The sequence below is a fragment of the Aptenodytes patagonicus genome, chromosome 4 (genome assembly GCF_965638725.1).
Source record: "Aptenodytes patagonicus chromosome 4, bAptPat1.pri.cur, whole genome shotgun sequence".
NCBI classification, from domain to species: Eukaryota; Metazoa; Chordata; class Aves; order Sphenisciformes; family Spheniscidae; genus Aptenodytes; species Aptenodytes patagonicus.
The window spans coordinates 80347519-80369691 of NC_134952.1; the positions used below are offsets into that span (position 1 = coordinate 80347519).

General features: G+C 38.5%; 1 protein-coding gene across 2 annotated transcripts in view; it reads right to left on the reverse strand.

Annotated features, from left to right (window-relative positions):
• Positions 1-421: 421 nt before the first annotated feature.
• Positions 422-22173, reverse strand: part of SYNPO2 (synaptopodin 2) — a 95758-nt gene continuing 74006 nt past the window's right edge. The window contains exons 4-5 of one of the 2 annotated variants that reach the window (XM_076337305.1): positions 19339-21521; positions 422-1349 (exon numbers count right to left, since the gene is read on the reverse strand). In XM_076337305.1, the coding sequence (XP_076193420.1) occupies positions 786-1349; positions 19339-21521 (2747 nt within the window). In that variant the 3' untranslated portion in view covers positions 422-785. Of the gene's footprint in view, positions 1350-17334; positions 21522-22173 lie in introns of those variants that run through there. The other variant, XM_076337304.1, reaches the window with a different exon arrangement.

Here is a 22173-nt window from a genome sequence, read left to right on the forward strand (position 1 = left end):
CTTTTTGTTGTTCAATTATCATGGTACTGATTTCCATTAATAACACCTTTCTTCCTGTTGTGTTCAGATTATTTGATTAATTACAATATGTAAAACTTCATTGAAACTGTCTTGAAAACCATCTGAAATGGATGACTGCATAAGATTGCATATATCTACATGTTGCAGGGATTCAGGTACCATGACCACAGATGTATTTTAACTGTTACCACAGTAAAAACATTCATTGATTTACTTTCTTGCTCATTTAAAAAATGCAGTAAAGAAAACATATGGCAAATAAGCCAGTGCTTCCAAGTACTCCACTTCCATTGGAACTTTCCCAAGTCTGGTTATATCTAGTACCTTGGAACTCAGATGTCAAACATACCCAGAAAACCTGCAAGATCCTGTAAAAAACTTCTTGCCTTTAAAATGCCCTTATTTTACTTTTTTTTTTTTTCACATTAACGTAACTGCAAGCACTTGTACTGTCTCCATCTACACCCTTTCTAGATTTTTGTATCGAGTGCATTGGTTGCCCCACTTTCATCCCACCTCTCACCCCAAGAAACGTGTATTTTTGCCTTTTGACCAACAGAACAATCTGAGGTTAGGTGTAAAACTGAGTCTATTCTAGAGGCTGCTAGCCCTGCAGTCATGTGAAAACTGTGCTCCATTCAATTTTGCCTCCTCATTTCTTTAGTTCAGAGATTGTCAGGCCAGCAAGAAACTTTCCTTCTCCAACTCAAATCTAAGGCTTGTAAAGCTGGAAGAAAGGAAAATATGCCAGGCCCTTCAGCTGCTCATGTTGGACGCCTCCATCCCCTTGGCTGTGGATTGTAGTTTGACTCAGCTGTTGACAAGCAACAGTCAGACCTGGAATCCATGGACATTGTATCAGGATCTGTTCTGGACCGTTGACTGCAGTAAGCATACTGCAGCTGAGAGCCAGCCTGCGAGGTGGCACTTGGGGCAGACAGGGAGCTTTTGGGCGGTGATACAATACCCGATTGCTTCCCTCCCAATAAGGCTACACTACCACTTGGGGCTGGAGGCTCATAAGAAACTTTTTGTTTCCATTCATCTGGTGGCTCGGGAAGTGTTTTCCTGCGAGCAGCTGATACTACGTTAGCAGCAATGGATTCCTGCATATTTTGGGGCCCAAAAGCTTCATCCACTAGGCCAAGAGGGGATCTTGCTGCTGCTTCCCAGGGAGTCAGTCTCTTGCCAGGCCTGTCGGCTGCTGTGTCGGGCTTGCTGAAGTAATCAGGGGCAGGCTGAAATAGAAGAGGAGAAGTAGGAGACATGGCTCGAGAAATGAATGAAGGTCTCCCAGGAAGTGATAATGAGCGTCCACTCCTTCTTTCCTAGGAAAACAAAATACCAAATACAGTTACAGTTATAAAACAACAAAAAAGGAAGCCCCTTCTCTTCACGTCCAAACTGGAACGACAGACCCTGAAAGCACATGACATCCTGGCAATCCCTTTTTATGTCTATGGGTACTTTTTAATACTTTGCTTTAGTGGAAAGAGGGGAGGTATTAAAAAGGGGGCAGAAAAAGAAACAGGAACAAAGACAGAGCAAATTGAATTTTTGAGGAAAGTAAATAGACCAAAGACAGGCTTTTACTGAAAAGGTGCAATTACGTTAGCAACTGTGCAGCTTTTCCACTACTTAGCTAGTGTGCCTTGTTTGGAAAAGACCATTCTTAATAACAAAACAGGAAGTCATGTTGCGACAGTTCTGTGTGTGTTTACAAGATTCTTTCTAACATGCAGGCACAGCCTAATTTATTTGATAATAGGCTCTGTCTAGGACATCTGTCCGAGAACATATCTTTCGCAATCTCCTTTTAAGAAAGGCATTTCTTACTCTAAAATTATTAGACTTATCCTAGTTTTCAGTTTTCAGAGCACATAAATGAATACAAAAAATTAAAGACATTAATGCAGTCATTCACTTAATATCCTTACATGATGCTACTTAACCTGGCTTCTTTAAAAGCCAATGCCCTCAAAATTTCAGTACATTCCGACCCATTTATAGGAGCAATCCATTCATATTTGACAAATCCTAATCTTCTTAGTAATGCAGCACTTTGAAACAGAAACTGTGGTCATGAGAAGGTTCTGCTGCAACAGTCATTTGGCAGCGTATGAAACAGGTACAGCCTTTTCCCCAAGCCAGACATGTTCTTTGTGTTACACAGACAAATTACATTGTTCTTACTGATTAGTCTCTATACATGTGGTTCCTAAACTCATTGACTTACACCCATTGATTCATATCCTGAGGTTTAAATGCCTTTAATTCTGAAATCCGGTGTGAAATTCCAGGCTCTTTTGCCAGAGGCTTTGCTAGAATTTCATTCAAACAACATTGGCCTGTGTTACTTTTCCTAATTAGCTTCCAAAACTTAAAATAGTGTGAGCATGATCTAGATACCAGCCAATAGGTATCTGATCATACAAGGTATAGCTTATCTAGCAAAGATTCACATAGAAATGTCATGTTTCACAGGCTTTTCTGTCACGGGATCTTGACACATTTAAGGAACTTAAAAGACCTCTGCTTCACACAGGCTTTTAAGTTATGTTTTAATATCAGCCCTGTATATGAGAGATGGAAACTGAGAAAGAGACTACTGATTTCATTATTTTCAGTCAGTTTGGTGGTACTCAGTCTGAATCTCTTAAAAAAAGTGTAGAGTGACACACAGAGGTTATGTGATGAGAGTTGTGACAAGTTTCACAGCTAATGCTTTATAACAGGACTATCCTTTCACGTCTTAGCTATGACCAGCTATTCCCAGTTTGCAGTTCCAGTGGGGAAACTCCCCAACATTATTATTCCTACCCCCACATACTTATGGCAAATGTTCATGAGGTTCTACTTCTATCCAGAAAAAAATACTTCATTTTGGGCAACTTAGCTCAGTTAATTTTTAAGAATCCTCACTCAAACATTAAAATGTGGCTGATCAGATCATCACATATAGACAGATCCCAACTGACTACTCTAAGATGGTAGCATATACAAAGCAAGAATTATCCATTTGGAAGGTAAGTGAATAAAAGAAAATATAGAACTTTTTTCCCCACAGATGAAGTTATATAATGTCAAGAATGGATTTAAGTTTCTCCATGTCTTCACCTAATGGGAGGGATTTCTTTTTCTTACCTGGAAAATAAGGGTCCAGGTAATAGATTGTGCTTGGGGCCGATGGGTGGCAGACCAAGATAGGCCAGTCAGAATACTTCTCCTTTCTCTAATGTATTGCAGTTTCTTTCTTCACTGAATCCACAGAAAAGAGCTTATTCAGCAAGCCTGGTTAGTGCATTTTGTTTAAATTATCGGCAAAACTAAATTTTTTTAAAGTGCAAAATCAAAATAGGTATGCAAAATGAGATACAGTTGCTATTGGAAATTAATCTGATAACCTGAACCATGAAACTAAGAAGATAAGATTGTACAGAGGGATGAAAAAGTTGATCAGACAGGTTCACCTAGTTAGTCTACCTGTGTTAACTGCTCTCAGGAGGGTTCTAGAACTTTGTCTGTGCTGAGTAGACAGAAAATTTCACCTTTATTTAATGGAGAATCCAGTTCCAAGCCCCGTGAGTACTTTGTAGGATTCCAGAGATGCAGAGGGAAATGATACTGCTGAAGGAAGTGTTGCATAAAATATCTGACATTTCAGGACAGTTAGATAAAGGTAGTGTTTAGTCTGTCATGTCTAGAGAAAAACTCCAGAGTTCATCAAGTTGCAGAAGTATCTTTTTGGCCTAACCATTAGTGATAAAGCAGGAGCTAATTTTCTTTGACAGAGTTTAATCAGAGAATGATGAGTTATCAAGTGTATTTCACTATTTGTTTAACAAAACGGGCCATTCTACTATGTTATGAAGGTAGCAGTTTAACTTGTAAGAGCAGAAATAGTGTAGACAAAATTAAACATTCACATTATGGTGAGTTCTAAATTTTTTTAGTATAGGTGTTAGATCAGATTCAACAAAATCAAGATCATTAATGGAAAATAAGATATTATTCTATGATGATGGAAACTATTCTACGGATAGCTTTGCTATCATATAAGGCAAAGAAAGGGAACTGGCAGAGGAGAGCTAAAATGACCTCAGAGAAAAAGCCTCTGTATGAATCAAACGATACAGTATACAGGAACTAGCACAGAGTTTTGACAACCAGATTCGGCGATGAGTGTTTACTGGCTTGAGAATCTCCTTAATTGGAAGACCTCAATGAACAAGTGTTTGTACTTCAAATCATATCTATCCACAGCACCTCTAGTGTCATATAAATCATAAATTCAGCATGCAAGGGTGATGGTAGAAAAAGCAGAATCTCAAATACTGATAATCTGGAGAATATTATTATATCTTTTGAATTGATCCTTATGAAAAAAAATCAAATAATGCAAAATACTTTGGATATGGAAGATTTTAGTCTCATAGGCAAATAAAAATCTTTTCTCCATTTTGGTATGAGATTCTGCTTGGTTTATTAGCTTTTGTGCAGCATGGGTCTGTATTTGGCTAGAATGTTAGGCCTTGCAGGAAGATACGCAGTCAGCAAACTGGAACATCAGTAGTGCCTTGGGAATGAGCTTGGTTATACTAAAATTCTTTGTATTAATTTTTTGTTTTGTTTTTAACTTTGGTCAGGCTCTCAGGGATAAAATGACTAGGTAAGAGTCCAAATAGTTGATAATGTCTCCTAAGGTGAAGAATGTTTCATTATGTAAGGATGGCTTTCCTTGGCTCTGAATAGGATTACCCAGTGATCACTCTATTAGATGAAAACATCAGTGATGATAGATTTTTTCAATGGAATTCAATTTACAGACTGCCAGGTAACCTGCAGCGACTGTAACAATTTACCTGGCCAGTGAGAGATTGTGCCAACTTATCTGGAAAAAAATATTTCCTTAAAAGTTGATAAATATTCTCCTTTCCTACCTCAGAACCCCAAGATAAGAATAGTTATTTCAAGCCTTGTCCATTTTGCCAAAGTACTATTTGAAAGTACTGGCTTTCAATTTGCCAGAGTAGCTTATGCATTTTTTTCATTGGTCTCCTCGATCTTGCATATTTATGTACATTTCTAGACTTCATCTTAATAACCATCATCTGAGAGACTTCATTCTGACAGAAAAACAGACGAGGTTATCCAAAGAATGCCCCAGTGGACTGCTTTGTTAGGTGCCAAGTGTCTTGTTTGGAGACTAGATACATTGGGTACAGCGAACACATTCAGTAAGATCTGTATCACTGAAGAAAATCAATGATTACTTCCTTCTGGATGATTGTTCAACCCACATTCAAATCACAGCAACAAAGTTCCTGCTGCAAGATCAAACTGTCAAACTATGGTACTGTCAGCTGGATGATTCTCATCTGTAAGCAGTTCTTTAGCATACTTGGTCCTGTTTTGACGTTCCCAGATCATTCAAATTCTTCTCCTTTCCCACTTGGTGGCTTGTATTTAGATACAGTTCTGTTCTGATGATAGGCTGTTTTTTAACTTTAAAATTCTAAAATGTGAAATTGCATATCTATTTCCTCTAGATTTGGTAAAGTAAGGATTAATCTCTCCTTCCATGAAGGAAGGGCTGAACAGTGTGTGTTTTTAACTAAGAGTTAGCTTTTTGGATTGTGAGAGGGCAAAATCTGCAAGGGCAAATAGTGTTCCAGATGATTTACCTGGAAAAAGGCTGAAGTACTTTGTCCATTCTATAAGGGTCTGAACGAATTTGAGGAAAAAGTTAAGAGAGAGGCCCACTTACTTACTAATTTCCAGTTATAATGTTGTGTCTGGCTGTGTGACTTTTGATGGGGAGGAAGAGTGGACCAATAATTGTTGAAAGAAGAGGCTATTGATAGAAGGAGCTGGCTGAATTCTCTATATTTCCCAAAGAGAAGAAGTCATAACTATGCTGAAGGTGGGTAGAAGAGGGTTTGAAGACTCAGAAGATCCAAGAAGTTGAAAATGTATTTGGCTGAAGTGAGCCTTAGTTATTTTGAATTACAGTCTTCCTAAAATAAATAGCAGTTGTCATCATCATCTACATTCCCATAAGCTCAGAGAGAATGAAACAAAATTTTATATTAATTTTATTTTTAATAAATCTAGGAAAATTAAATATCAGTTTTGGCCTGAAACAATTCTACTAAGTTTTGTAAAGTGGCTGCAACTTGAAGCAGTTATAACCCGTTGGATTCAGGGGAATATTTTTCTAATTTTCATGTCTGTTTTACAGAAAAATACTGAATTTCTTTCATCACCCATGGAAGAAATATAGCAAATGCATCAGTATGCCATAATGCCTCCGTGTTTACCTTGAGGAGGAGGAATTTGGTCTCTAAGCCTACTGACTGCTAAGATTGTTATGGTAGTATCTGTTGTAATAAAAGCAATCCAACAGCACCCTGCACAGCAGATTTTTGTGCATTGCACAGTGACATACTCTTTCAATAATTTATTGAGTTAAAAAATACAGTATTTCTACCTACCCCAACCTTATTCTGAAATTGAATAATCTTTGGCTTCAGAAAATGTAACATCGCACATTTTTTCACACTCTGTGGTAAATAGGTTATAAGCACTTGTAGAAAAGCATGATTTTGCTAAAATATAAGTGTATCTCAAATGCAGGAACTGAGAGATGATCAATATTGCCTTGTTTTCATTGCAGTTAGTTTTTATTATTGGTAGTGGTGTTCCTAGACTGAAAGTCTAGGTCTGAACATTTCTAAATTCAAAGCAGATCTGTATTTGATAGTCATATACTGATTTCTGTCACTACTTTGGTGTTCAGCCTCTTCAAACTAACAAACACAAAGTGTGGAATTAAGGCAACATTTAGTCACTAGAATTCATCATTCATTTACTGGACAGCAGCAGCCAGACGTAGTGATACTTTCTATTATTTTCCCTTCGTGTTTAATTCTTGGAGATGATACATCTTTTGACGAGCATGTACTAAAAAGAATGCACAAACCCCAGATTATAAGTGAGACAGTGGGAAACATGAAGTGCACATAGAGAATAATTATTCTACCCTCTGTCTCCCTGAAGCTACAAGAAGATCCTAAAAAGAGGGGCAGAGATTTTCTATTCTTCTTCCCACAAATCGAGTGAGAAGGGAAAGAAGAGTGATATGCTACCAGAATTATTATATTATCACATACATTATATTATACATCCTATACAGTGATTAATTTGTTCTTTTCCATTGCCTCGTGTGAATGTTTTCAGAGGGAAAGATCTTTTCTACAATAGTTCTGGAAGGGAAAGTGATTCTTAGATGTCAAGAAGAGGAAAGGCAGTTCAGAGCTGTCCATCACCATCATAGAATCCTAACAGCAGCTGCTGACTGGCTCGGGTGTCTATGCAAAAAGAATAAACTTTAGGTTTAGGTTAACATTGATCTTAAAAATGCAAACTACTTATAAACTGGTCAATGAGCAGTTTATAAATGATGCACAAGATTCTTTGATATTTATAAGCTGTGTATTAATATAAACTAAAATGAATGTAATATTACTTCCTAAAGAAACTATTTCAGTATATAAGTAAATGAATGTAAACACAGTACTTACAAAAGGTGTATGCACATATAGATCTATTTAATGTAAGTAGAAGGAGTGCGAATGTGTACCTTTGATTCAATAATATCTAAATCAATAGGCCAGAAAAGTTGGTTATTTGGAACTTAACTGCTATTTCAAATTTCTTGGTAATTATGAAAAGCTGAAAGACAAAAAGAACAATACTTTGTTTCATAAAATAGTGCAAATTTTAAAGGCAAGAGTCAGAAAGATATTTTTCATTTTACAGACCAAATGGGAATGCAAAATACTACGTAGTGAAATGATTTCACAATAACTCTTTTTCCTTTCTCAGGTGGCACATCTCCTTAATAAGTGAAAACTGTTCATATGTTTACATGCTGAAAGTGCCTTTTCACTGGTTAAGGAGACGTATATTACGTTTTCGAAAAAAGTCAAGAGTTCTCTTTTCAAAAGTAGGTTGGACTCTTAATAGTCCAGTGAAACACTCTGCAACATAGACTCCCACCTGATTAAGTCACACGAAAAACATTGACCTAGGTGTCTAAGTCATTAAGGCAGTTTTATTTTTATCTTTTCATTATAGTCCTGGTCCTTAATCCCATATCAAAGCATGTTCAGTTCTGGGTTAACATTAGCGCCTGGCTAATGTTTACACAAAAAGGGGACAAAGGAGGAGGAAGTAGATAAAACAATTGTACTATCTCAAAAAATGACTCTGTCTTTATAAAAAGCCCAGAGTGATGCATTTTTCATTTTGCTTTCTATGGGCTTGTAATGGCTACTGCAGTTAGAGACCAAACCGCTGAGAAAATGGTAGGACAAAATCAGTAATACTTGATTTTTATGCCTTTTAATTCTTTCCTTCTTTCCATTTTTTTAAACGTAAAACAAGCACTTCAGATTTGTAAACTGAACTGTGTATAGAAGGGAGACATATTGTTAATCTTATTACAGCTTTTTTCATCCCAAACCATTTACAATTTAAACTTTATGTAATGAAAAAATAATTTCTCTCTGAAATGCTGCCAGCTCTGGAGTAAATGCTGCAGCTATTTTACAATATGAATACCAAAAATTTTGAAATAAAATGGAAAAATCATATTTATTTGAAACTCTGGAAATAATTTATAGCAGGCTAAAATAGGAATGCAACATTTTCATTAATGGGGATACTAATGGCTGGAGAGGCAGGGAATCTTACCTGTCTAACAATTAAAGCCTTGTCAGTGGCTGTACTGAGACCAGTAATAGATTAGAATCACATAGTTCATGTCTGATCCTAACTTCCTCAAAGCTGTCTTGTCAGGGCTTGCTTTCAAAAATTTATAGGGAATTTTAGAACTGGAACCTAATTTATTCTAAGTTTAGATTGTTTCTAACTGTGGTATTATTTCAGGTGAGAATAATCTTGTTTTCATCATTAGTATACAAACTAATGAAACAGTTACTGTCAACCATCTTACGTAAGCTTTGTGACAAATTCTGCTTTTGACAATAAAGTCCTTTTTAGTTGTCAAGTAATGGTAGAAGAGAAAAGTAAGATATTAGAATTAGGCCTTCACTACTGCAAAGTGCCTACATGGAAAAGAAACCTAAGAGTGCTGCTAACAACCTGTCACAAATTAGCTATTCAGTTAGCTCAGTTTGCACCTGTGTAAATGAAAAAATCAGTGCTTTCCATTATCATTTAATCTTTATCCATATACGATTATGAAAATACAATACAATTATGCCTATAAAAAGCAAATGGCTGAAGCTTTTTGGCCATAGGCATCTTAGCTTTCCTTGGAATAGTTTATTTCTTGTCAGGAAGAATATTTGCTGCCACCTTCTGGACTTTTATATTACACAGCTTAGAGAAAGGTCTTAGAAGATAAAACTTTGTGAATGAACATTTGAAAAACAAGTGCAAAGTTGGTCCTAGCTTCTGACCTCCTATTTTGTATGAACAATGAAAGGGTTTTAAGTTGATGTGAAGTAAAGGCTAATGATATTTTTTTCTAAAATCAAAGAAAATAAATACTAATTATATTGTAATACTTGAAGGTGGTGGCACTATTGTTGCTGAGCATATCCAAACTAAAAGATAAATTATCCAGTTCCTTATAATTTTCTTATCAAATCTTTCAAAGTGAAATTTTCAGTCTTATTTGTTTGTTTTTTTCTTATTTACCTCATCCCAAATGATCCAACCATTTCAGATGCATTTCAGCAAAATGAACCTATATAGTTCAACCATTTCAAAGAGTGAGAGTAGGGAAAAATGCATGTCAATGACAAAAAATTCTAGCGTCCTTTTCCTTGAAAAATGGTACCACTACATGCTTTAGAACTGGTTTGAGACTAATCTTTGTATCTGAAGTGTCTCGTATTTCCAAGCAAACTTGCCTATGTGTGTTCAAGCTGAGAGCCTTATATAGGCTCAATAGGAGCACCTTGCTTTTTACAGCTAGTTCCTGAGAATTCTGTTAGCAGCGATAATACTTTGCTAGGCAGGAGGATTTTATTCATAATTACAGGTCTAAGCTGCTGTAGGCTGTGATGTCTTTGGACACCACAGAGGAGAACAAGGAGACTGTCCTTGTGCTTTCTCTGCCTGTCTAAACTGCAGGCTATGCGTACCCCCGCAGGCAGGAGAAGTCACTGGGGTGTTCCACAGCTCCTGCGCTGGCTGCACAGCTGGGTTTTCATTCACAAAAAAGTAGTGCATGCAGGCGTATGGTGCATACCCATGTCTCTTCCCACCATCGGGTCCGGACCTGAGGCTGCACACTCACTGATCAGGACTGACATGCACTGCAGAGCACAGCTGCCCCTTGGCAGAGCCCAAGACCTCCTGTCTGGGCCCAAGCAGCCTCAAAGAGGAGAACGTCTGATTTGGGTACGGGGGACAAGAAGCAGACTTTCAACAAGGTAGAAGAAACAGACAAGGGAAGGTTAGAGAAGAGAGTGGACAAAGCAAACCCAGGAGCTGGTAATACTTGATACAGAAGGAAAATCTGTATTCAGCACGGGGCTGGAGAGTGATGAGACTAGGACCTGATGGCCAAGGTTCCTGAGCTTGGGTGAGAAGCTTGAGGAATGGAAAATTGACCTGCGTAGCTCGCAATGAGGCCACAATGAGGAGACCAGGAAAAGAAAAAGATGAAGAAATGGGGCAAGGAATGTACATTTGGGGAAAAGAACCTGTGCCCGCTACTGTATATTTTCCTCCAGAGTTCCAGGGAAATTTCTTCCCCAGAGGGATGGAGTTTGTCCTTCCACAGTCCCTCTGCTGTCAGAAGACTGTGAAGCCCTGTTGGAAACGTGTGTCATCCTCCCAGTGCTGATTCACAGGCAGAATGTCAACATGTGTTTGCTGCCAGTTACTGTAGCAGCATGATGGCAGTTGTCTATGGTGGTTTGAGCCATGCTGGAGGACCCTGTTGGTTACAGTACGCTACACAATAGTATTCCGGGGTTTGGTTTGTTGTTCTTAGAAAACCCTTGGGTCTTAAACGCACAAAGCTACCTTGAAGCAATGCTCGTGAAGTTGGAAGGTCAAGTGTTCAAAAGCTATGAAATGCAAGCATCATTGCCCAGTGCATGTGCATTTTGATAAAATTTTAGGATTTCTGCCCCATCCAGTGCCGTTTCACGGCTTCATTTAGGAAATACTAGGATTATATAGCAAAGGAGTATATTGTGCAAAAGGTGCTTTTACTTGTTGGATTTCATAGCTGGTCACTGAGGATTCCCTTTCTGAGCTTCCACCTGGAGACCTGTGATCTGTTAACACTCACAGACTGATGTTAAGGATCACATACTTTGATACAGTAACTAGTTCATATGCTACTGGACTCTGAAGATGCTAAGTGCCTTGAACTTGACACCCAAGGCTACTGACTGTCCTAGTATCAGTGCCGCAGCTTCATGCGTTATTTACTCATTTGTAGAATGCAGTAGCGTAAAAATGAACTGTGGCTTCTGAATGACGTAGATACTAACAAAAAAAATCTATGAGGAAATAATTCTGCATGAAGAGCACGCTTTGAAGAGTGTACATTAAGTAAGGAATGGTGCTAAGCACGGAACAATATCAAAACAAAACAGTAAAGAGCTATTCGTCAGATGAGCAGTACCATTCTGTGCCCTGAATTGAGTCTGGAGTCCTACAGAAAAAAAAAGCAGATGATGACATGATTACAGGTGTTTTGGCCACACAAACACCCAAGGGGGTTGGATTAAGCTGATAGAGGCAACATTAATTCCAAGTGCCTCATTTTGCAATCCAAACAGTAGTGTTTAACATTGTTTTTTCATAATTATATATATATAGTGTCAGGTGCTTGCTTCAGTACTGTTCCTGTAGCAGTACCAAGTCTGTCAAGTTTCTCTACCAAAACACCTCTCTGAAAGTAATCTTAGGATGAGAAGAGTTTATAATTTTGTACATCTGAAATGCTCATCAGCCAAACAAGCAGCAAGGAAGTATGCGGAAGCCTTTTCTGAAGAAACTTACAGCCCAGTTTGGTTTGTAAAAGATATTCAGGTAGCATGGCTAGGACTGGCAGAAATATCTGTACATATCTAAAACTGTTTACTTAACCAAAGAAAATTAAACTGCAGGCACAGTTTGAGGTTTTCTTGTCACCTGCTTAGGTTCCACTTTTAAGTTATAGGCCTGATGTGAGAAAATTACCAAGACTCTAGGAAGAAAATTAAGTGTACCCAGATGCCTATGCTTTGCTTTTGTCACAGTATAAAGCCACGTACCAACAACAACCTGCACAGTGAGACTATAAGAAGTACCGTTCTCACAGATCAAAGAAATAATCACTAGCAGTTATTGATGTTTTTTGGGAAAAAAAAGGGGGGGGGAGTTTCACAAAAACTTTCTTTGAAAAGTTGAAAATATTTGTCCATAGGTCGTTACTGTATGGAAACTTTTGCTTCTAATATAAATGTACTGAATTCTTTGCTTTGCAATCAGTTAAAACTCATACTGAAATCAACGAGTGTTGTGCTCCATGTCACCCTTTGTAGTCCAACATGTGTTACAGTGATTTGGAATGTATTTCATTTCTGTAATGTTCCTCCTTTTTTTCTGTTTGTTGTGCATTCTGTGATTTCTTAAATCAGTTAAAATCTATTGTTTCAGAGATAGATGGAAACATCAAGAAAAACACTCCATCTGTTCAGCAGTTTAGTCTTTACACCTATTTAGAAATGACCTGGTTACTTTCATAGCAGCTTATCTTTCAGTTGCCTGGAATTATGAGGGGACTCTCTGTTTTAAGGTGTCTGTCTTAAAGACATACAAAAGAATCAAGGATTCTTGTTTGGAAACAATGTTGTTATATTGATTACCCCACACAGGAAGCCTTCATCCAAATGGTCAATCTGTAAGCATGGTTCAGCAAGTTATTTTTCTCATAGCTGAGTTTCCTCAGCCTAAGAGAATGTGCAGTTATTATAACATACTACCACATAAGTTTGTACAGGTTTCACATCCACTGAAATTAAAAACAGTTTGTCAAGATCATTACAAACAGGAATAGATTTTTTCCTTTGAAAACTGCAGAGGATAACAGGAGACTTGATTAGCGTGCTATATAAAGAAAAAGTCTTTGCCTGCCTTACTCAAGGAAGCAAATGTTAAAACCATATCATCATATGGTTAGTGTTTGCTTGTAAAGGAAGAGTTCAAGTCTGCTTCTGTAGAGATCCTTCCAACGTAGTATTTCACTGAGCTTCAGGATTTTTCCTACTTTTTAAATCATTTGATAAAAAACCTGAAGTGCTTCCTGTCGTAAGCAACCAGCCTGAAGAGCACTTGTCAAACATAGCTCTCGAGTGACTCCAACTCCTCCCTTATGGAATCACATGCAAAGGTAATGTTTACTATAAAGTAAGAACGGTCATTGTCATGGGTACTATGAAGTTGTGACGGTGGCACCAAGCGTGCTATGAAATTATCAGGCTCACATATTTTCCAGGAAATCCACCGGCAGTGAGTAATTCAGAGCTTCTGAATCCACAGGTTTTTGAAGATCTTGTCAAGTTTCTTCTTTGTATAACCTTTCTATTTCAAGCTCAGGAGAGTAATTATAAAATAACATTATGCCAAGCTGTGTAATTAAGATTTGCACTTGCCATGCCGAACTGCCAAAGCGATCAGTGGAATCCTGGGTGTTAGACTTCAGGCAAAGAAAGTTGTATCATGTTTTGTTAAAAAGGCAAGACTGGAAGAGTGGATCTTTTTAGAACCAATCCTTTTTTATTCTTAAAGCTACAAAGTCTAGAAAAGGATCCTGGAAAAAGAGAGGAGAAAGATCTTGCAAATTGTTAGTTGCAAAAAGTGCTGTCATTTCACTGGTATCTCCCTACCTCATAGCGTACAGAGGATTCCCCGCAGAGATGCTGGAGCAGCAGAGCATGATGGTAAGGCTGGTCCTTTGCTGAGGTGTCATCCTGGATACTTGATAAACAGTGCTCCTCCCACATCACATCATCTGGTGTCAAGTTCTCTTTATAGTTGCTTATAATCTTTTATCAGAGTTCACCTTAGCACTTTTGAAAGCTCTCGTGTATAGGAGCTATCTGAGATAACATGTTTGTAGATCTGTTGTCTCTCAGAGCAATAGTCTATTGATAGGGCCTGCTTTTTTTTAAAGCTCACTTTTTTCTTTTTGCTGGGTATTAGCATTTTGGTTCTTTCATAATATCTTTTTGTAAATGGTGGAGGAAAAAAATCATGCCCAGTGACGTGAGCACTCTGTCATGCAAGAATAGTCTAGAAAATTTCAACAAAAGGCTGGAAATAGTCAGCCATCTCTGTGCAGAATAATTAAACCCTTCTTGCTGATTGTTTTCTTCTCTTGTACCTTCAGTATTTCACGATCCTCCGATAGGTATGTTATCCTGTGCAGTCTCTGCTTTTTTCCTGGAGTTTTCTCCCCACTGCTTGGCTCCCTCTAATTCTAGTAGTTTTTTCTCTCAAAATTGCTGCTCTGCCACTTAGCACTCATTTTCCTATCTGAACCACACACCAGCCCCTCACTTCCTAATTTTTGGAGCCTACTGATACCTCAACCTCTTAGTATTTCTTTACTTCAAATACAAATTTGTGTGAATTCTGAACATTCGTTTTAGTGTGGATAATAACAGCACTCTGCCAAAAAGAAAATAAACTCATTGCCACATGATTGCTGTGGTGACAGCAAAATGGGTCACTGCAGTTTTAGGGCTGATTTTGTGTCTCGACTCTTGAATGTCTCCTATAAAATAAAATTAGATATACAAAATAAATAAAATAAAACTAGGTATATAAAATTAGGGTCAGTGCAAGAAGACTTCAGACAAAATTTAACTGAAACCTCCTTTTGATGGCTGATCTCAAAATGGCATTGGCTTGATCTCAAAGTGAATTGTCAGTGTGTCTAGGAGAGAATTGGGCATTCCCTGCTGCAAGTCTTGACATGAGTGTATGGCAAAGTCCCACGCCATCGGCCAGGCGCTTTTGGAACCAAGCAGCTTATTGTCACTGGATATTGTCACATGTCGTAGGACACTGGCAAAATTATTTCTTCCATAAGAAAGCAGAAAGCAAAAGAATGAGGCTTACTTGTAAGAGATGGTTATGTTTACTCTGTAAGTGTTCCTACAGAAAAAAATCTTTGAAATATCTGTTTGTTTCATAATATGTTATCTTTTGCTGAGCAGGACCATGGTAAGAGTGGTTTCCCTAGGGAAGGGGGAAGAAGTTAAGCAGTTCTTTGTTCAAGAACTAAATTTTGTCTTTTATTTTTGCAACAGAAATTTTAAATTTTTCTCTAAAAGCTACTCATCTCCAAAGCAAAACTTTTCAATTCAGGTTTTGTAACAACAGGTTTATAACTGAATCAGAAATTGAAAGTATAGAAACCCTTGATTGAGGTAGCTGTTTTCATGAAAAGGCTGTCTAGAATGTGAGATCCAAACTGGTGCAGTAGAATACCTCCAGTACGTGCTATAATTAAATGTGCTAAAACCAACATAAAACACTTAAATTCCTCTTTTAATGTGAACATACTGGAAGTATTGTTATTAGGGGTGGCCTAAAAGTCACTGTTAAATATGCTTACATACTAAACATAACAACTGCATCTTGGTAGCCTTGTCATATTATATTAAAATAACACTAATTGCTTTTTCAGAAAAACATTTAGAAAAGCTCACTGCCCTTTCAAAGTGAAATTTCAGATGGCTCCTCTCTACACAAACCGTTCATTTTCTTGACATTTCAGCTATGTTTGACATCATCATTAGCTTTTAATTTGGACCCATGACAATGAACAGCTCAACTTCCCTCTAAATATCTGCTTCACAAGAGATTACATTTTGGATAAAACTGTTACTTTAAGTAGGCTAGTTCTCTGAAATATTAATAAGAATTACAGACTTACCTGATTAGTAAAGAGTCTTGAAGCCAAATTGGTTCCAAGCACTATGCATGTAGAATGATGTGTGTATATGAAATGGAATTCAGAGTTGGACTTTGAATGGGATTTTCAAAAGATCTTAGCTGAGTTAAGAGGACTAGTGTCACTGGGGCTTTTGCTTTTGACTCTTATTGGTGCTTTAAAAAATCCTTCTGTCATTGCTATAGGCCATATGAAATACTTGTATTTGAATAACAGCAAAAGATCCAAATGTGATCAAAATCCAAATTTTCAGCATAGGTGCACTTCCTTTTCTTTTGGACAAAGTAAAGAGAAGATAGGCTGATAGCTATATTTTATATTGCTATCACAGAAGCTGACTTTTTGCTTGTTGCTGTAAACTTGCATATGATTTAGTTGACTTCCTAAGTGAACTTTTGGGTTGTGCTGAAAATGGAAGAAATAGCAAAATGATTTTAAAGATGGCAATTATGCATTTCTGTCTTTCAGGTGAACTTAGTTCTAGACAGATGACTTGGGAAACTGAAATGTGCTGTTTCAGTCCACAGCTCTCCTCTAGCTCCTATTAACTTGACTTCTGTCTTTCTGGAGAGCTGATTTCCTTTGGATGAGAATATATCCTAGCTTTACCTCTTGTTTCTTCTGCTGATAATTAGAATAATAATGCTTATTATTTCTTACTTGGAAAGTGGTATGCCACGTAGGCATATATAAACCTAGAAGTTAGATTTCAGTAATCCACATATTTCACACAGGATGCTCAGTAGCTGGTGATGCATTCCAAAACTTACTGACCTGAGCCTGATATGAACTGGTGGCCGTGCTGTGTAAGCCAGTAGCCACATGCATCAACATCCACACTTGTGGTGGAAGTACAAAACTGCTAAAAATCTCTTCACGAAGGAAATATTCTTGGGATGGTAGGGTGAACAAGTACAGAAGTGTGATTATAACTTACAGATGTATTTTACAGGAGGTGACTGTAAGGAAAAACATGTAAGGCAGTATGAGGCTGATGATTGGATTTCTGTGTATCTCTCTAGCAGCACTACTTGTCTTTGGTAGGGTATCTTTATTCAAGCAGATACTAGTATCTTAAACTTCTACCTAAAATAGTATATGTAACTTCAGATAAAACTTTTAGTAGAGGGGAAGGAAGGAGGAAGGAAAGAGAAGGGGAAGGGGAAAGGGAAGGGGAGGGAAGTGGAGGGGAGGAAGGAGATTTCATATTAACAGGATAGCATAGAAAATAGATTTCCCCTACTGTCAGTGTGTACATGTAAGTGAAAGAAAAAAATAGCAACCAAACCAAAGAAAAAAACCCCAAACAGGCAGAGAGGAAAGGGACAAGTTTAATGATAGAAGAAAAATACAGATATTGACAGTGGAAAACAGATAGAAGGGACATCTCCAAAGGATTAAAATATTGCTACTTTCTATTTCCAGGTAAATGCGGTGTAATTCTTTCTTGAGTTTTCCAAACTTTTTTTTTTTTTTTTTTCAAAATTTCCCACCATTCTCCTGAATTTTAAGAGGGAGAGGGATCACTTGGCTATTTTCTTCTAATGCAGTCAGTATCCCAATCCAAAATTTAAAGGGGAGAGTAAGATTTTGGAGGTCCAAAATTCAAAGGATAGATTTTTATTGGCTTGATTAGACTTTGATTCCAGTCTGCTTTCTGCATGTACAACCAAATGCATTCTTCTCAATTTTGCAGTTTGAGTTACCATCATGGGACCAAAATAAGGAGATTTTGTTCATACTGGGGAATGTTTTCTTCATCAAGATAGATGGTTCTACTAAATCCCCTATGATATAAAAGAGCCATAACCTGGTCTGTAGCTAGCTGGATGGTAGTTTAAACAAATATATCAACAGATTCTGCCACCTTTATTCACAGACTGATGCTTTAATCTTTAGCTTCACACTTGGGGTGGATTTTGATACCCTTAGTTGTGTGAAACAACACCTTGTTTCAGACCTAGCACCACTGATGTTAACAGGACTGCTTACTGAGAAACATGCTAAACTATTCAAAGATAGCTCCTTAATTTCAGCAAGACTGTGTATTCACTGCAGTATTATACAGTAGGTTTCAAGACCACAGACTCCTAAGAGTTTTCTACAGTAGCAGTATTTCAATACTTAGTCCCCAATACGACAAGTAAAAGGTGAAAGTATAAGACCAGAGTAAAAAGATTTAAAGTGGGAAGAAGCACTGTAAAGCCCCAAGTGAAAATAATAAAATGTGTATGAGAGACCAATAGGAAGACATGGTCATATTTATGATTTACTGTTAAGTGCTAATTTCTGTGACATAAACTACTCTGGTTGCAAGAATCAGTACTCTTGAATATATGTATCCCTTCAGTTCTCAATCACTGTGCTTTCACAAGAAACTATTGCATTACATTGCAGCTGGAAAACCCAGCTCATCTCTCTGACTGTTCAATAATTTGGATTTACTGGCTTCTATCTTACTTGCTGGATTCAAGGCAAACGTTGGCTAAAAATATGTCTGCACTTGGGATGTCAAATTTCCCCAAAATGGGAAATCTTTAACAATTTTTCCAGCTGTCTTTCCACCTCTTTCAGTCTTCAGAACACTCCAGCATCTCTTACAGGACATTCTCTGTGAAATCACAGAGGCAATTCATGATTTTGGATCACAGCTGATCCACATAGCTTACAAACTAAGCCCCTGGCCGATCAACCAGATTCCTGTGGAAGGACCTTTGAGCCGGGACAGATTCTGTCTGAATTCAGCGGGGCTCTGTGCAGGCCAAAGGTCTATCCGGTTGTATTCTGCTAGTGATCAGTCAGAGTCTAATACTGTATCTATTTTATGCTATGTTAGTAATACATATTACTATTAATATCATTTAATAAGGCATGTCTTTTAAAAAACAAAGTCTTCAAATCCCTAGGTCATTAGGACATAGTTGGCGCGAGGGGCAGAAAGAAAGCTCTTCTCTATTCATTTGACATACCAGGAATATTGCTTACTGTGTTTCTGTTGTAGTAGTCCTAAAGCAAAAACTTAGTGTCCTGCTTACTTAATACAATGGTATCTATTCATTTCAGGATGTTATGTGTATAAAGCATCTGATAATGTGCATAAACGTGCTAAAATTTGTATCTATTTTGATTCCTTAAAAAAACTCAAATATTTTGGACCCAGATTTGAGGTGATACATCTGACGTTATTAAGTAAGCTAAGGAATACTATTGGCACTGTTTGTGTGCCAGGTTACCACTGCAAACAATTGATTGCAAGCAAAATGGACACTAAGTTTCAGCTACAAGGTTTACTCCTCAATAATTGATGGCTTCCACACCTGTGCAGTGACGCCAGCTTTCTTTGCTGAAAATTTTGGCCTCGGAGCAGTAAACAAAGAGGATGTGGTGGTTTCTGGCTTAGAAAGTGCAGAGTAACCTGTAGGTGAATATGATTCATTTACTGGGATAGAGGCATTTGACTGGAACGAAGGTTGTGAACTGTAGGCTGGCACAGAGTACACTGAAGATGCCCGGACGTTAGTAGGAGAGCCAGCGCTAGGTGGTCTTAAAGGTAGAGCTTGCTTTGAAGTGGACAGCTTCGATGTCTGCTTAATAGCAAGGCTTTCCTTAGTGCTAGGAGGTTGAAAAGTAAATAAAGATGCATCGAGTTGATAAGGTTGATGTTTCATAATATCCAAAGCATTGAGACTTTTCTTAGGTTTTCTTTTTGTAGTTTTGGTAGCAGCAGTGGACTTAGAGGAGGACTTGGTAGCAGCAGGAGGATAAGATGGGCAGTGGATGGGATTATAAGCAACAGGTGGAGGTGCTCGGACATTAGATGAATATTTCCAAGAAGCTGGTAAAGATGGAGTTGGAGATGAGGCTCGTGCCATGTTTGCCTGCACAGTCTCTGAATCTACCACATACTTCTCCATTCGAGAGTGCCTTCTGGCAAATAACTGTGCTCCTTTTCCACTCATAGCTGGTGGCATCTCAAAGGGTGGCTTTGTTCCTCCAGCACTTGGTGTGACTGGCGTTGTCTTGGGTGTATGGTTTGGACTCGCTAGGGTTGCCTGAGGCCCTTTGAAAGGACCAGCTAGGTTGAGAGTACTTGGGGGATGGGCAGGAGAATGAGGATACTGTGGAGATTTGAGTGGTGCAGGATATGCTGCCTGAGGTGAGGCTGGTGCTGGGAAAGAAGGAGCCTTGTTAGAAGCCACAGCTGGAGGTGACCAAACTGGTGAAACTGGAGTACCAGCAGTAGGAGAGACCTTGAGTGAAGGCTTTGGAGCAACAGGAGGAGGGGCCTTTTGTTTAGATGCTTGAGTCTGCATGAAATTGCAAGCTTCTGCTCCCAAACTGAGGTAGTCTTCTTCAGGTCCTGACTCAAAACCAGCTCCAGTACCTTTTTTGCCCTCTGCATTGTGTACAAGGGACAACAGGGCAGGATTAGGACTTACTTTGGGTGTTTCTTTGAAAGTGAACATAGGTTTTGAAGTGCTTCTTCTCTTTGCCTCTTGCAGTATCCCAGTTCTTTTGGCTGGCACTGCAATCCTTTCATCTCTGGATGCTATGTGTTCTGTTGGCTCAGTGGGTGACCACACAGTTGGGGCAGCTCTGCTGGCTACAGGAGCTGAAACAGGTCTGTATAAAGCCTCAGGTGGTGGGCTAACAGAGCAGTAAGGAGGTGGTGCTGGTATATCTGAAAGAGGACTAGTGACATTTCTTGTGGGTGAAAATGGTGCAGCTGCTCGGTTTTGAACCCCAGAAGGGAAGGGTTTAGCTGTTTTATTCAAAGATGCTGCTTTTTGAGCTTCAGAGGACTGAAAAGAGAGGTTTGTGTCTGGTGCTAAGCCAAAGCCATTTTGTTGTACCATTTTGCTATGATTCTGGCTCATGTCTATGTAGCTTTTGCTCACACAGGTCTGCTGTCTTGACATTTCTTCCTCTTTTGTTTGATAGACCGAAGAGCTTACTTTCTGGAAGTTCTCTGACATGGTGGCTTCCCTTCGTTGCTCTGTATGCGCTGTGCGTGCCTTCATCTCCTCTTGCTCAGCTGTAATCTGGTCCATCCTCTGCCGTCTCTTGGCAAACATGAGGGCCCCTTTACCTGTGCTCTCTGGAAGTGTCTGCATCTCGTCTCCACTTTTTGTCTTCTTTTCAACCTCAAGTAGACCACTGTCCCAGTCAAATGTCACGATCTTACCGTCGTTGTCAATGTCAGAGAAGAAATCTTCATCTATTTCTGACTCGCTTGTTGCAAGCAAACTCACTTCAAAAGTGTTTTCTTTGTCCCCCTCTTCACCTTCACCTTCTTCACCCTCGTCTTCGTCACGTTCTAACTCCCCAGTACCGTAGCTAACTAAAGTATATTTCCTCGCCCTTTGACGACGCTTCTTGAACATCAACACCCCCTTGGAATTGGGATTGGGAGCTGCTGTCAGCAGCAATGCAATACTTTTACATTTAGATTTGGCTTCTTTGACTTGCTTCTCTGACAGACTCTCACTTCGTCGGAGCCCTGTGGAAAGAATTGAAGTGCACATTTAATTGCATGCAGCCCAGAAAAATAAGAGGAGACTAATAACAAATAGTTCTGCATTTATCTATACTGAAATTTACCCACTGTTCCCTTCCCCCATATTAAAACATTTATTTTCTTTTGCATGGAGAGGTCATTATACTTAGGCTTTTCCCACAGTATCAACTGTGTTGTAAATTCCATACCCAGCATTCCTTAGAGTCACACCCATGCAAGTTCAAAGGCTGCATCACTTTCTTTAGGACTTTCTTAGTTCAACAGGAACATTACATGTGTCTTTATTTCTAGCGTCCTCGATTTTTATTCCCATAAGTAATCTCAGCAGCAACAGGCAGACGAGATTTTCTCATTTATTCAATTTCTGTGGTCTGGTATTTACCAAGTGTTTGACCACAGTTCCTAGGCTTACAGCAGACATTCCCAGCCAGCCAGGCCCATGGCTGCTTAACATCTGAGACCAAATGAAACTGAGTGTATTCTGTCTGATGGTGGCAGCAGCTTCTGCCATTTATGTGTTTATTTTACTCATATGCATCACAAAATGTGTATAGTTGATAAAAGTCGTTAGGCTTCTATGTATTAGCTATTTAAAAGCAAATATACATCCAAAAAGGCATACACAGAAACCATT